This window comes from Herpailurus yagouaroundi, unplaced genomic scaffold, assembly GCF_014898765.1.
Source record: "Herpailurus yagouaroundi ecotype Mexico unplaced genomic scaffold, PumYag 159, whole genome shotgun sequence".
NCBI classification, from domain to species: Eukaryota; Metazoa; Chordata; class Mammalia; order Carnivora; family Felidae; genus Herpailurus; species Herpailurus yagouaroundi.
The window spans coordinates 38,677,196-38,693,338 of record NW_024412400.1 but is presented as its reverse complement, the minus strand read 5'-3'; the positions used below and the strand labels follow the sequence as shown (position 1 = coordinate 38,693,338).

Here is a 16,143-nt window from a genome sequence, read left to right as displayed (position 1 = left end):
TACAGAGGAAAAAGTTATTTTAAAAGTGTGTTAGGTAGTTAATTCGAGTATGAATTATTTTATGGATTTTGAAACGTCTGTTGCATTTGCCAGATTTTTAAATCATGAAACGTTTTGTAATTTACTTTTTCTTTCCCAAAAGTCAGTTCCATACCTAATTTTGTGGTCATATTTTTGTATTAATTTTTTTTCTTTTTTCTTTTTTTACTGTTTATCTATTTTGAGAGACAGAAAGAGCATGAGCAGGGGAGGGGCAGAGAGAAGGGGAGACAGAGAATCCAAAGTAGGCTCTAGGCTCCAAGCTGTCAGCACAGAGCCCATCATGGGGCTCGAACCCACAAACCATGAGATCTTGACCTGAGCCGAAATCAGACGCTCAACTGACTGAGCCACCCAGACACACCGTATTACAGGCTCTTTTAAAAAGAGGCCCCCACGTCAAATTGTTTAAGCCTCAGGCCCCAGAACCCTGAATCCCCTCTATTGGCAGCTTTGGTGAGCATCTGGACAAAGGCCTGTTCTTTTCTGTCTCCAGGAGTCTGCTCCAACCCAGCCCCCACATTCCAGGAGCAGTTTGGTCAATGAGTCCTGCAGGGATAGCAGGTGGCCTTTCCTCCAGGATCTCTATTTTCAGGGCTGTGGACATTCTCAGGCTCCTACTGTTATTGAGAGACAGCAGTGAGGAACAGGAGTTGGTGCTCAATCTCACTAGCTGTGCTGAGGCCCAGCTGTACAAGTTCTTATTTTGACACGAATGCATTTGAGGTTCTTTTGATTCAGGGAGAGGTAGGATGGTTTTCTGCCAAACCTTTCCTTTGATCTGTATCATATTTGGTTCCAGTGATCTGCCACACAAAACTGTTGCGTCTCATCTGCAGCAAGGTTCTTACCAGTTTTCTCATTTCTTTAACAGAGTTGGTGTGGATCTGGATGAAGATCTGAAGGAGCCCACCTCACACCAGGCAAGTCAAAGAGGCCAATTCATAGAGTATAGAAATATAAAATGTTCTGTTCCATGGAATCTTCCATGCTTGTCCAGCATGTGGCCAAGGGGCTCAACCTAAAGGGCACTGCCTCCACTGATAAAACACATCCAATGGCTATAAAATACCTGGGAATACAGGGTATCGATAACCTTTGTATAACCTTTAGAACGCTTAGAACTAGAATGCACTTGCACCCTCTCTGTGGCAACAAGAAGCTGGAAACTCTACAGTATAGAAGCAAGAGCATGGTTCTTGGAATGAGGTAGCCTGGAGTTCAAATCCTCTGCCCAGGGACTTGCTAGCTAGGTAATCTCAGTGAAATTTATTCAGTGCATGTCCAATGCATGTTGGGCACACATGCCCAAATGGACCTGTTTCTCCTGCACAGCTTCTCATTAATCAGGTCTACGTGTATAGAAATATTGAAACATTGAAAATTTGCAAAAGCACAACAAAACTGTCTAGGTGATCCATTCCTAACTTAACCACACAACATTCTCTGCAGAGACCTGAAAATCCTTAGGGAAATTTGTTCAAAATAATGTGCTGTTCCCTCAAGTACAGGAAATGTATTCCCCAAACTCTGAACTTGAACCTGACATCGCAGTAGAATCTGCCATTGGCAATTTTGCATTAGCCATTTCTAATTCAGTACTTAAAACAGTTGTGTAGGAATGTTGCACCTTTTGTTGAAATTGTAAGCAGATAGACACAGTAGTATAATATAAATAAGTGATGTTGCTTAATGACTCGTGTTATGATCATACCTGGATTTAAAGAGGATCCATCTCTTTTATTTTGTGATTTTTTTTTTCTATAATGCCATCAGTGAGGCACAGCTGGTTAGTGCTCCTGGGCAAAATGTTGCTACTTTCCTGGTTTACATAGACATAAAGAAGGAAGGATCCTGTGCTCTATAAAAAGGCCTGGAAAATTAAGTTGGTGATGATCCTGGCTTATTGTACTTTCAATTTTTTTTTGTACATGTGTTTCAAGGCCAGGCTGGTGCTGTTTTCTCAGACTCCGTAGCCCAGGAAACACACCTCACTGCAGGAGTGAGCACAGCAGGTGTGCCAGCACACTGGGATTGGGGCCAGCTTGGTGACCTGAGAAGGGAGAATAAAGCCCATCTCCTTATACTCATGGGCTGTAATGAGTAGTTAGTAAGGTGCCATGGTGACTGATTTTTGAAAAGCATTTTCATCTCATATAGGTCAACTAATCCATCCTCCTACCTTCAAGCAAAACTTTTATCTAAATTCTATCTTTCTCTTCTATCTTTTTCTTTAAAAGAGATAGAATAAGAAAATGCATCAAAGCAAATTCTTCATCTTTCTCTAGCTGCCTAATATTTTGAAATCACATATAATTATTAGGAAGATTACCTAGGAGCCTAACTCCTTCCTTTTACAATTTAAACATTTTATTTTAGCTCATTCACACCATTGTTAATTCAGTAATAACTCCTACCTGAAGATACTTAAACCAGTAGAAAGTAGTTGTTGTTGTTGTTGTTGTTGTTGTTGTTGTTGTTGTTGTTAGAGACATGAGATAGGGCAACTAGGTCCAGTGAAAACTGCATTGTATTTGAATCTCCAACAGTTGTTTTACCTCTTTGAGTCTCAGTTTCCCTATGTGTAAAATGTGGTTGATAATAATGTCTACTTCTCCAGATTGTTATAACGATCAAGTGAAATTATATTTATGAAAACTACGAAACTTAATTTAGTTAAACCCATCTCATCTTATGAAGGATTTGTGGCAGCTTACCCATAGAATAAAATAATAGTAAAATAATTTAAGAGAATTTTAAAATTCAATAAATAATATTACTAACAGCAGAAAGTCAAAACCAGAGGGATAAAGAGAATCAAGAATAAGCAGATCATAAGGTCCTATATACTTGCTTAGTCAAGCCACAAGTGAGCTTTGGTAGCCAAGGCGGGGAAAGAGGAAAAAATAATCACTAATATACTAAATTATTATCATTAGAGGGAAAAAGTGTACTCTCTCCTCAAGCAGTACAAAACATCACAGGCCACCGTTTTAAAAGATATTTCTCACTTGGGGCTTCCTGTACAGGACACATAAAGAGCTGTACAAATGTTAGCTAACTAATCTTATTATAAATTACATGGTTCCTACTGAACTTCTGCTCCTTCAAATAATTTTGTTTTTAAGAGGTGTCCTGGAAGTGTTCCTATTCATAATAATATTTGACTACCAAGGTAGCTACATTTCAGAAAGAGATTTTCTCCAAACCTTGGAATAATTCTTATCTTCTGTGTCAAGTATAGGAAACAGTGGCATTGAGCTAGAAATTAAAAAAACAAAACAAACAAACAAACAAACAAACAAACAAAAAAAACCAGTGTCCATGCCGCTGCCAACTGACCTGGACATTTTTTTTGTTTTTTCTTTTGGTGGGTTTTTTGGTACTTTCCAAACCATGTGTCAAGAACCTCTTTGCCCTCATTTTGCCTGACATCTCTTTGCTTATTATCAGCATCTGTTGCTCTGAAGGACTGAAGAGCATAAACCCTCATTCTTAGGAGGATTGCATGTTTCCACTTGGTTTGCATGTATTCAATTGGGCTTGTATTAACAAATAAGATGATTTTCGCACCAACTTCTAAAAATAGAAGAAAAAGAGGAAGACTATTTTTACCAAAAGCTAAAAATTTTACACTTATGGCAATTACTGATTGTATACTCTCAAAATCAGTAACAAACACACGTTATTATATTTTTTAAGGAACTTCTTCTTTCTCAGTTGGTGGACAGTAAAACAGCCTTTGGGAAATGCGAACTTCTGTCACTAACCAGCAATGTCACGATTTTCCTTTTTGCCTTGCAACAGCTTTAGAGTGTGAATGGTATTATACTTTTGCTTGTACCAGACCCAAAAGCTTTAGAAAGCATGTTCTACATACAGGTATTAAAGTTTAAATATGTACTCTATGCAAATGTGCTTCTTTGAGAAATGGGAGATAGTACAGTTGTGAATTTTATGTCTCTTAAATTTAAAAGCAAAAACAAAAGAACTCTGAGACTCCCACCCCCTCCCCTACTCCCACCATAAGAGGTTTTCCTTGTAATTGATGCTGAGTTTTTGAAAACACAGCACTGCACAGAAGTTGAGAATCACTGGAGCATCACACTTGCCTTAATATATTAATAGAAATTCCTGCTGCCCAAGAAGGCTCACCACTGTTGCTTCTTTTTCCCTTTTTGCCATTTTTCTCATAATCATTCTAACATTTGTTGAGTACAGACTATTGTTAACACTTCTAAGCACCTTGTCTGTATTAATTCAATTTCCAAGATAACCCTATCCCTATGAGCGGATACCATTGTTATCCCCATATTACAAATGAGGAAACTCTATACAAATAAGTTAAATAGCTGGTCCAAGGGTACATAGCAAGAAGAGGTGGAATGTTAATCTAGACAATCTGGTTCCAGAACTTCCACTCTGAAATGGTATGCTCTCATGCATTCATTCATTCATCCATACAATCCACCATGTCAGAGACTAGTCTACATGTGAAGAGGATGCAGCAGTTACCAGTTCAAAGTTTTCACTCACAGAGCTTTTGTTCTAATGGACAATGCTGATGAGAAAAAAGGTAAATGATGTGAGTACAGCAGATAAAAGGATGGTGAACAATGGAGGAGAGGCTATTGCCTCATCAGGGCGGGCCTTTGTTTTTATTTATTTTTTTTTTTAAGTTTATTTATTTTTGGGAGAGACAGAGAGACAGAGAGAGCACAAGTGAGGGAGGGGCCGAGAAAGACAGAGAATCCAAAGCAGGCTCCAGGCTCTGAGCACAGAGGCCAATACAGGGCTCGAACTCACAAGCCATGAGATCATGACCTGAGCAGAAGTCGGACACCTAACCAATTGAGCCACCCAGATGCCCCAGGGTAGACCTTTCTAAGGAAGTGGCATTTGATCAGAGGTCTGAATGATGCAGAAGTGAGCCGTGTGGGATCTAGAGAAAAAACAGCCCAGAAAAAGGGTACCGCAAGGATGAAAGCTGTAGAGTCACAATGGGTTATGGTGTGCTCCATGAGTAGCAGGAAGGCCAGTGTGGCTGTGAATTGGTGAACAAGTTAGGAGAGATGGACATGAACTGGGAGAAACAGAGAGCAGCCAAATCATTGGCCAAGGTGATAAGTGTGGTTTTATTCTACGTGTGATGGAGGGAAAACCCTTAAAGGTTTGGAGCTTGGAAGTAATGGAATCAACCCTTTTTAAGAACTCATTTTTCTCCCATCTGTACTCTTCCAGCTATTACAATGAGGTTAATTTTCATCTTTTCTAACATAATTTTTTTTTTTTAACACTGTGCTTCTCTATGTGCTCTCTTAATGCTCACTTCCAATTTTTTTGTTGTTGTTGTTCCCATAGTTTCTTCATTGAAATTCTGGTTTTGGTTGTCACTTATGCTTCTGTGTAACCTGTGTGGATCAGTTCTGGTCACTGCAGCTCAAGAAAGTCAGAGCAGAGCTGAGAAAGGTCCAGAGAAGGGCAACTTCAATAACTTAGCAGAGGGAGATTAAAAGGATTACTATTTCTCCTGCAGAAAGATTAGCACTAAGAAGGAATACAATAAAGTATCTATAAAAATATGAAGAGTGTGAGTAAGGTGAATGAAGTCTTGTTTGCCAATTCCCAGAAAACCATAACCTGGAATACCCCTAAAATCTGAAAGCGCTCATTTGAGGAAGAATAAAAGGATTTGTTCTTCTGCAATTGATACTTATTTCTCATGGTCATCTAGAGTTGCAAGGGCTGGAAATATAAGTAGGTTCAAGAGGAGAAGAGATTAATTAGCAGATGCTGGTATCATCTCATCTTTAAATAAAAATTAATTTTTCCCTGTGAATTCTCAAATCTAATATCCTAATTAACATATAGGAAACAGAATAAATATTCATATATATATGAAAAATATATATGAAAAAATTAATTTTTCCCTGTGAATATTTTCAAATGTCCTAAGAAACTTATAGAAAACAGAATAAATATTTCCATGTGTGTATATACACACACACACACACACACACACACACACACCCCAGATTTAACAATTAACATTTTTCCAAACTTGCTCCTATACTGTTGGAATTTACCTCATAAGAATATAAATTCCATACTATACCTCCACAAATACTTCAGAAATAGAATACTAAGCTCTATAAAATTGACCTGACCCAGATGAGGGGTTTTTATGTTGCATTGTAACTAGTAGAATTTTGAGAAAAATAAAAGGGATTTTTCACAGCAAATATCCTAGGTTTTCCCTTGGTAATACTGACTTTATTTGGGTTGTAATTACTTGTGTTTTATACATCCAAAAGTGTATTTCCTCCAACTAATTTTTACTGCATAGGACTAAATTCCATATATTTCTCTTACCTATACATTCAATCATTGCATATTCTAGAAAGCAGGAATGATAATGAGAAAGAGGAAGTGGAAGAAGATGGCAACTACCATTTAGTGAGCACTTTTTATATATTAGGTGCCATGGGTATACCCACTTTTCTTTACCGTGGCCAATCAAAACACCTGTTATCACCCCTAGTTTATAAATTACGAAATTGAAATTCAAAGAATTAAAAGAACTTTCCCAAGACTACCACCACAACAACAAATTCCAGACACTTCAGCAACACCCAAACTCTAGTCCCTAGTTCCTTGATTCAGTGAGATGGCAGCTCTCTGCTTGGACAGTTCTCAGCATGGACTCTATCTTCTTGTACTGCAGTGGGAATAGGGCCTCCAGGCAGGGTCCAGGAGAATATAGGCTCACCTCATCCGTTGTCCTTCTCTTGAGAATCACAGGCTTTTGCTGCCTGTCATCTAATACCTAAATTCTAACATATTCTTATGAAACCAGTTATTCTATGATTGTCAACCATTACATATTTTAGAAGTAGGTTTATAAGGGAATACATTGTTTTGTTTTATTTTCAAATATATAATACTATATATTCCAATCGCAAGTCTCAATATGAGACTCTTATCTTTGCTTTGGTGTTTGTGGTTTGGGACACCATCACTCGGGGACATTATGAGTAAGATACTCCAAGGTGCATTTTCCATTATGATGTGTGTACATGGATGTAAGTGTGTGTGTGTGTGTGTGTGTGTGTGTGTGTCTGTGTGTACATGCATATAAAAGAGCACACCAACTAAATTGCGATATAAATCAGGCATTAGTTAAGAATACTATGAAGTATAGTGAAATGATGTGAATCTCCTCCTGCCTGTAAATTGGTCCATCATTTTATGCCTTATATTCAGTCCTAAATCCCTAACATGGTATACTAGATCTAGGATAAGTTTTGCTATAGTCTTAAGGGGGAAATATATCTTCTATACCCCAAATATGTTACCTTTGTGAATGCACTTTGTAACCTACAGAGTTGTGACGTATCATCTTATTATCTCTTCACAATTCCCACTCCAATGCCTTTTACACTGGGAACTGATGATTCTAGTATATAGTTGTATTAGCTTTCTATTGATGCATAACAAATTATCCCAAAAATTAGTGGCTTAAAACAGCAAATATTTATTATCTCACAGTTTCTATGGGTCAGGAATTTGAAAGCAACTTAGCTGAATGTTTCTAACTTGAGGTCTCTCATGAAGTTGCAATCAGAATGTCAGCTAGAACTACAGTCATCTGCAGGCTTCACTGGGGCTGGGGGATCTACTTCCATGATGGCAGAAGGCCACCAGTTTACTGCTATCGTCAAGAAGACTCATTTCCTGGGGCGCCTGGGTGGCGCAGTCGGTTAAGCGTCCGACTTCAGCCAGGTCACGATCTCGTGGTCCGTGAGTTCGAGCCCCGCATCAGGCTCTGGGCTGATGGCTCGGAGCCTGGAGCCTGTTTCCGATTCTGTGTCTCCCTCTCTCTCTGCTCCTCCCCCGTTCATGCTCTGTCTCTCTCTGTCCCAAAAATAAATAAACGTTGAAAAAAAAAATTTAAAGAAGACTCATTTCCTTACCACATGTATCTCTCCCTCCATAGAGCTACTTGAGTGTCCTCACAATATGGCCCCTGACTTCCCTCACATGGTCTAACACCAGATAGCACGGAGGAAGCCACAATGTCTTTTTATGACCTAGTCTTAGATATGGCACACCATCACTTCTGCTCCATTCTAATGATTAAAAATGAGTCACTAAGTACAATCCACATTCAGTAGGAAGGGAAATCAATCTCCATCTTTTAAAGGAAAAAGTGCCAAAGAATTTATGGGTATATATTTTTAAACCACTGCAATATTATATTATATTTATCTGAACCAAATAATTTATTTTCCCCTGGATTAACTCGGATGTCCTATACAGACAGGCTATTTGAACAAGCCCTTTCTTTGTAGCTAAACCATGAGTGTAGCCCATCTGGTAGCTTATCTTTGTCTACATGTCACCGTAACAGTTTTATCCATCCTTGACTAGCTCTTTCCTTCATTTTTTCTTCCCTAAGCATGTATTTTCTGATTATACCTTCTAGAGAATATTTATGAATTCATCACGGCATGGGGATGGTGAGAAGATTTGTATAAAGTAGTTTTTATGTGGAAGCTAAGAATTAATGATATACATTTTAAAATGTAAATTTGGAAAAATTTCCTATTGACCTTCAATTGTATTATGCTCCTTCCTCAAAATCCAGAATTTTTTCTCCTTAGGGGCACAGAATCTGGCCCTCTCCTTGGAAATTAGAAAATCAAGGCAATAAACTTGAAATTATTACATAAATACATTTCAAATTATGGGGAAATGGCAGATCAAAAGTACTGCTATCAAATTTTATTCAAAGGTACAACTTGTAAAAATGCTCTGGAACCCATAAGGAGCTCTACAGGCTTGTTATGATAATTATTTGTCTTTATTATAATTCTGTGCAACTTCCACTGACATTAATATTGGATATGAAATCTCAAAAAATAGAAAGGAAAATCTCTGTCTCCTAATCCATGGAATCCCCCTGAAATGAGGAGCAATCCCACATGATTATCCCAGAGCAGAGTTCATCCAGTTCACTTAACAAAGGGCCCACATTTGAATATTGATAGAGGAATGTATTTGCATTTGCTTGGTTCTTTTTCATTAAGGTTAATATAACAAACAGTCCCTTCTTGCTTCACTGTCTGGATTTCACAGATTTCTGGCCTGAGCCTTTTGTTTTCTCCCAGAGGTCTAAATAAGCATAAAACAAAGAACACCTTCACAATTTTCCTATTGCTTCCTCTCTGGGGTGGTGCTAAGGGTGAGGGCATCACTTAAAAGGTAAGGACTCACTCCCTTCTGTGCTCAGTCACTTCCCAACCTCTGGTTTATTCCTTTGTCTAAGGAGGAAAAAGAAAGATATCTAATGTCCCAGTCGCTTTTACCTTTTCCCAGAAATAGAAGATAATAAAGGAACCAGAAATTGCACATATATCAAGCACTCTGCTTCTTAGAAGTATCAAGGGCAAATAAAAGTTAGGATTCAATGCTCTTGAATCTCTGGTTTCCATTTACAACCGTGAAACATGAGGCTCAGAGTTGATAAGTGTATTGTTATTAAATGGTAAACGGTAGAGAGTCAGAACTCAAATCTTGCTTTTCAGTTTCTGTATCCTCTGTGTGTTCCAACATGCACACCACTTCCCCTCTGAGACAAGGAACTCAGAAGAAAAGAAATACTGCTAGTGATAAAGAAAATACCATCAAATTCCAGATTCTACTTCTAATGACTGGTCACATCCATTGTCCTTGGGTGTGAGTTGATCTCTGCTTCAGAGTAATCTAGGTAAATTAATGCTACCTGCTGTCCTCTGCCCATCTGGACCCTCCCAGAGGCTTGCCCTCGGTGCTGCCTCATCAGATACCTTTCCTGTTCCAGGGGGACTGCAAAGGCTGGCCTTCCTTGGGCACATTTATCTTCAACCCCCAGTGAACAAGCAGAGCACAGAGTAGACTAACTCATTTATTTCTACTCATTTATTGATGGCCTTTCATAACCGAGTTATTAAGTCATCAATAACTTCAGAAAAATAAATGAATGGATCCAGAACTGGGCCAACAGATATTTAAGATACCCACTGAAAATTTTATCTATGATCAGCAGAAAAGTCAATGCTGGGTCATCAGTGGCATTTCCCTCACCTGGGAAAATATGGTCTATGTTTTATTCTAATTAGAACCCAGTCAATTTCTTTACAAACTAGTAAAATAAATAACATCTCCAATCTCTCAAGTAAAATAAAGTTGAAAAAAATTTACATTTGTTAACATTTTCCAAAGTGCTACCTAATATGTGCTGCTCTTATCAACTGTCAAAAAAATATCTCTGAAAGTCTTGCCAGAAATAGAGTATAAGATATTTCACTAGTGCTTGTGAGTTCTAGTATATTCCCCTCAGGAAATAAAATAAAAAGGATAGGGAAGGAGGAAAGAAAGCCAGAAAAGGTTTTTCTAAGACCTTGAAAAACCCTTGAAACCAGTATCTAGGAGTCTAGAGAAATTCCTAACAATGATGTTAAGTTTCTACAGGGACACTTTCAAAGCCTTCAGCACTTTACCCAGCTGATGGGAGCCATGCATTTTCATTATGTTTGGGGATGTAGGTAGCAGCTCTGTCTTAACTTACATGATCACCCCAGAATCCTGACCTCATCGCCCTATTCAAATATTCTTTTTTGTTTTTTAATGTTTATTTATTTTTGAGAGACAGAGGGACAGAGTGCAAGCCGGAAGGGGCAGAGAGAGAGGGAGACACAGAATCTGAAGCAGGCTCTAGGCTCTGAGCTGTCAGCACGGAGCCTGATGCAGGACTCGAACCTACAAATTGTGAAATCATGACCTGAGCCAAAGTCAGATGCTTAACTGACTGAGCCACCCAGGTGCCCCCCATTCAAATATTCTTTTGCCCTAGTTTACTCCCCACTTATAACTTGGGGCCTCACCTGGATGAGAGGAATCTTGGCTGTTGAGAGGTCCCAAGTGTGTTTGGAAGCCTCTCTGTGCCCCAGTTGCCTCAGTTTCCTCATCAGTAGAATAGGAATGATAATAGAACATACTTCAGCTGCTATAATAATTAAAAGAGTTAATCTATGAAGAGCACTTAGAATACTGTCTGGCACATGGTAAGTTTTCAAGAAGTATCAGCTGTGATTGTTGTTGTTGTCATTTATATATAAATATAATATTTTCCATATGATTAGGACCTTGGAGACCAGCCAATCCAATTTCTTCAATTAGTTTTTCAGGCTAGGAAACTGCAGCCCAATAACTCATTTAATGTTTGTACTTTCTAAAGCTTAAAGACTAAGTGAGATACTGGCAAAAAGAACATCACCTTTGGAGTCCAGCAGTCCTACAATCAAATTCCAGATCTGTTGCTTGCACTTGCTGTGTGACTTTGGGCTCATCTCTTCCCTTCTCTGGGCTTCTCTAGGTCCTCACCTATACAATAGGTGTAAACACAACTACCCTGATAGATAGAGTGTTTTGAAAGCTGAAAACTAATGACTAAAAAAAAAGTTAATGACTGAATAATGGGACTAGCATGCTGCCAAGGAATTAATGAGCATTCAGTGTCGTTGTTGCAAACGTCATTCAGTGGGACTGCTGCAGAGAGGGTGCTAGAGGCTGGGAGAGCTCACCACCACACAGACCACCTATACTTAAAAACGAACAGTCAAACCCAAACTGTGATTTGCTTACACTAATTTCTATCAGTTTTCTTCCATGACTATCTTGTCATCAGTAGATGTTAGAGCTAACAAAAATTTCCTGTGCCTGCCGATGGATAAGATTTTGTAAGTCCTTTATTGTTCTTAAAGAAAAGGAAAATGGAGAGATAGACAGACAGATAGACAACTCTCTACTGTTGGCCCCCAATTTTTCTAACTAGTTTGCTTTAGGGTGAGTAGTTTTACTCTGCCAGCTGAACTCCAAAAGCTGTGCCTGTTGGAGAAATGGTGACTCAGAAACAGATTGCAGATGTTACAAAATAATAAAGAAAACACTATGTGCAGCTGTGATTTTGCAAATCTGACACCTTTGTTGAGATAGAAACGGCTATAGAAAGACTCAGGGGAAGGACAGAAATTAAATTGACATTGGTTTCCTTTTGAGGGGGATATGATGAATAAAGTCTAACTCTAGATAACAAGGCATGGAACTCAGGTTTATAAGAAAACAGATTTTTTGGGGCGCCTGGGTGGCGCAGTCGGTTAAGCGTCCGACTTCAGCCAGGTCACGATCTCGCGGTCCGTGGGTTCGAGCCCCGCGTCGGGCTCTGGGCTGATGGCTCAGAGCCTGGAGCCTGTTTCCGATTCTGTGTCTCCCTCTCTCTCTGCCCCTCCCCCGTTCATGCTGTGTCTCTCTCTGTCCCAAAAATAAATAAATGTTGAAAAAAAAATTAAAAAAAAAAAAAAAGAAAACAGATTTTTTAAACCTAATGTCCCTGAAAAGGTCATAGATGTCTCACCGTGGGGCTTGGGAATGATGAATGGGTTCTACGGTTCCAAGTTTGAGAAACACTTCCCTCTTGAAGATTTTACAATGCTCATTTATAAATGAAAGCCTCTGAGAAGTCCGTATATAAGAGACCTTTCCAACACTATCAGACCTGTCTTTTCCTAAACAATTAACATAAAATTTCCATCAGCACCATGTAGGACAGTGGCATTCTAGGGAACACCATTCAAGAATTTATACAAGGTTTGCTGCCAGATTGGGTTTTAATTATATTGTGAGTCTCTGCTTCAACCATTTTAGACAAAAGATATGAACTAGAAATGGACCACGTTTTGCTTTCTTGTATTCCCATTTTATTTGTGGGGGTGGAACTATAGCATCTGCTGCTACACATGTTTCAGAGAGCAGAACACAGCTCTTTATCATTCACTATCAGTGGAACTGTCTGGGAATGGGGAAAAAGTAAATAAAATAAATGAAAGCAAATCTACTTGGGTTCATCTATGGGCTGGCTTTGGAACAGCCCGTGGGTTGCAATTGTCTTCCACACATCATCATTTCTTGAGAATGTTCACATCGTTACTGGACTGTGAACAAATGTTACAATTTGGGGATTAAAACTGTGGGTCCAAACAAAGCAATGGAACAAAGCAATAAAGTCCATGTCAAGATATATAAATGCTTTTATTGATGGAGAAAGTTACAACAGATTGAAGCCTAGAAATAAATCTCTTTTCTTAATATGCAAAATCGGATACACAAAAGCAGTAAAAATGCCACTGAATCTCCTTCCTACCACACTGCAATATTCATTATCATCTGTCTCTAAGGTTCACATTTTTTACCTTCTTTCCTTTTTCTCACACTTCATCCTCTAGTCTCACATAAACACCCATCAAATGCTTTTCTCTTTTTTTTTTCTTTTTTGTTGTTTAGTTTTTATTTCATAATCATAAACTTACCTCTGCAATTGAGCTAGACTTGGAGGAGAGTAAGGAAAGTATGGAACTCATGAACTTCAGTGAGAGCACAAAGGTTATAGGATATTTTGAGCAAATGGGGGTAAAGGGGGGCCCTCCTGAGCCTCAGAAGGAAGAGTCTGGTAATTAAGATAAAACACAAGTCAAATTTATTTGTCCATAGTCAGCAATGGTGATCTTGCTGGTCTTGCTGTTCCTGAACCCAAAGCAATCCAGACTTCCACAATATTCATGCCTTCTTTCACTTTGCCAAAGACCACATGCCAAACATCCAACCACTCAGTCTTGGCAGTGCAGATGAAAAACTGGAAACTGTTTGTGTTGGGTCCAGCATTTGCCATGGACAAAATGCCAGGACCCATGTGCTTCAGGATGAAATTCTCATCATCAAATTTCTCCCCATAGATGGACTTGCCATTATGGATTATGAAGTCAGGTCACCTGGCACATAAATCCTGAAAGAATCCTGTAGAAGCAGGAACATTTATAACCAAATCCTTTCTCCCTAATTCCTTTCTCCCCAGAGCATGCAAGTTTTCTACTGTCTTTGGAACTTGGTCTGTAAACAACTAGAAGGAGATGCTAATGTTGACGGCAATGTCGAAGAACCTGGTGGGGTTGACCATGGCTGTCTGAAAGGCCAAATGCTTTCCCTTTTTAATTCCTTATCTTCTTCCCTCCCACTTTGACCATTTTGAAAAAAAAAATAGACAAGCACATTCGATTATTACAGCCTTTCTATAAGGAATATGTACTTCAAAACTCTTAAAATCAAAATAGAAAGATATCAAAAATTAACCATAGCATTTGGTAATGATCAAAAAGAAAATGAATGAAAACTAGCTTAACAATTACTAGATTGTTATCATCCCTTTAGACTTGACCTTTTGGTAAGTCATAAATAAATACCATCCAAATTTGACAGAAGTAAACTGGAAAAATCACACAACAGCAATCTGACAGAAATATCACTTTTATTGATGTCAAAAAAGTGGCATTTCTTAGATGTTTAATAAAGTAGGGATTACGAGGAAAAGTAAATGTTGAATTGTGCCACAAGAGTCTCATCCACATGGCAAGATCTATGAGCTCATTTGCTTGGCAGCTGTTTCACCATTTAGATAAAAACGCCTACAGCCCAAGGGCCCCTGGGTGGCTCAGTTGGTTGAGTATCTGACTTCAGCTCAGGTCATGATCTCACATTCCTGTGTTCAAGCCCCGCATCAGAATCTGTGTTGACAGCTCAGATCGTGGAGCTTGCTTTCGATTCTGTGTCTCACTCTCTCTCTGCCCCTCCCCTGCTTGTGCTCTCTCAAAAAATAAAATTAAAAATATTTTTAAAAAATGCTCACAACCCAGAAAAAAAATTTTAATGTGGTTAAATTTGTTTGACATGTATTTTTATAGTGAAAATATATGAATATATTCTATATTAATGTTGATCATATATGTCAATATTTTATATTGATTATTTATCCTATACCTTTTTCTATTGTCTTTCTCCAGGAAGCAAATAACTTGGATAAAAACACAACCAAAACAGAGAGTGCTTGGCTCTTCAGAATGTGGTACAGCTTTGACCACAAGTATCCTTTGATAATGATGATCTCCCAGATCCTGCTGCCTGCCAGACATTAACTTCAAGCACTTAGTCATTGAGATATATGTTCCTGCTCTTCAAGAAACACAGAAAGGTAAAGTGAATTCACGACCAAATTTATCTAAAAGTGAAAAGCTGAATTAGTCTATACTTAAGTGTTACAAAGAGCTGAAGTGAAATCTCTCAGAGTCAAACGAATTTAGTGTATTCGTGGCAACCTAATATTTCCCTAAATGCCAGATGATAAAATCGTATAGTCCTGAGGACTGATCTGTTGAACTAATTTTACTGTTCTTCCCTTTGCAAAGATCTTACTTCTTGTCAGTTGGCCAGAGTAACAACAAAAATCCTTCACCCTTCTCCCAGAAACCCATTTGTGTGCTCTTGTTTCATGAGGCAAAAACATGGGGTGGGGCAGGGGGCAAAGAGAAGGAGTGGTCTGAGAGGAAGAATGAGTCTGATCACCACATCATAAAATAATGGAAAAGTTTGTTTTCCAGGCAGATTTGAGTAAGCTTTTCTTCATAAAGGCCAATTTTAACATTCTACCAATCAGTGTAAGCATAGTGGCTCCAATACACCTTGCCTTGTGACTGACAGGGCTGAGAAGTGAGGCCTGAAGGGCTTTGCCATTGTGAATTGCAGTAAGTGGTCCATCTCTAATCCCAAGCAAAAGCACCACGGAAGAAAGGAAAGAACTGCACTGAAAATTGAATGTGTTGGGTCTTTGAAGTTAGTTTTCCACAGTCACAAATCCTGCTCCTTTCAGGGAGAAAATGTCAGTCACTGGGTGATTTTAAAGCGCCTAAGCAATGATTAAAACCACAACAGATCAGTGGGAGAGGAGGAAGAATTAAGAACAGCCAAAAGAAATTCAAAGAGTAAGGTGCAAAAGAGGTAAAATGGAAATGGGAGAGGAGGCAAGAGAAATACAGGAAATTCACAGCAGGGAGGGAAGGAAGGCAAATTGGAGGAATGGCTTTGTAAGAAAAAATTATGTAAGAATGAAGAGAAGCCAATTGAAGATTGCAGATATAAGCAAAAGTAAAACAGGTGAGATTTTAAAAAGCAATTCTGCAA

General features: G+C 38.6%; 1 protein-coding gene across 6 annotated transcripts in view; it reads left to right on the top strand.

The window, feature by feature from the left end:
- Positions 1–16,143, top strand: part of SLC9A9 (solute carrier family 9 member A9) — a 711,221-nt gene that overhangs the window by 592,385 nt on the left and 102,693 nt on the right. For all 6 annotated transcript variants that reach the window (XM_040480405.1, XM_040480404.1, XM_040480402.1 and 3 more), the window contains 2 exons: positions 914–962; positions 14,970–15,049. In XM_040480405.1, the coding sequence (XP_040336339.1) occupies positions 914–962; positions 14,970–15,049 (129 nt within the window). The remainder of the gene's footprint in view (positions 1–913; positions 963–14,969; positions 15,050–16,143) is intronic.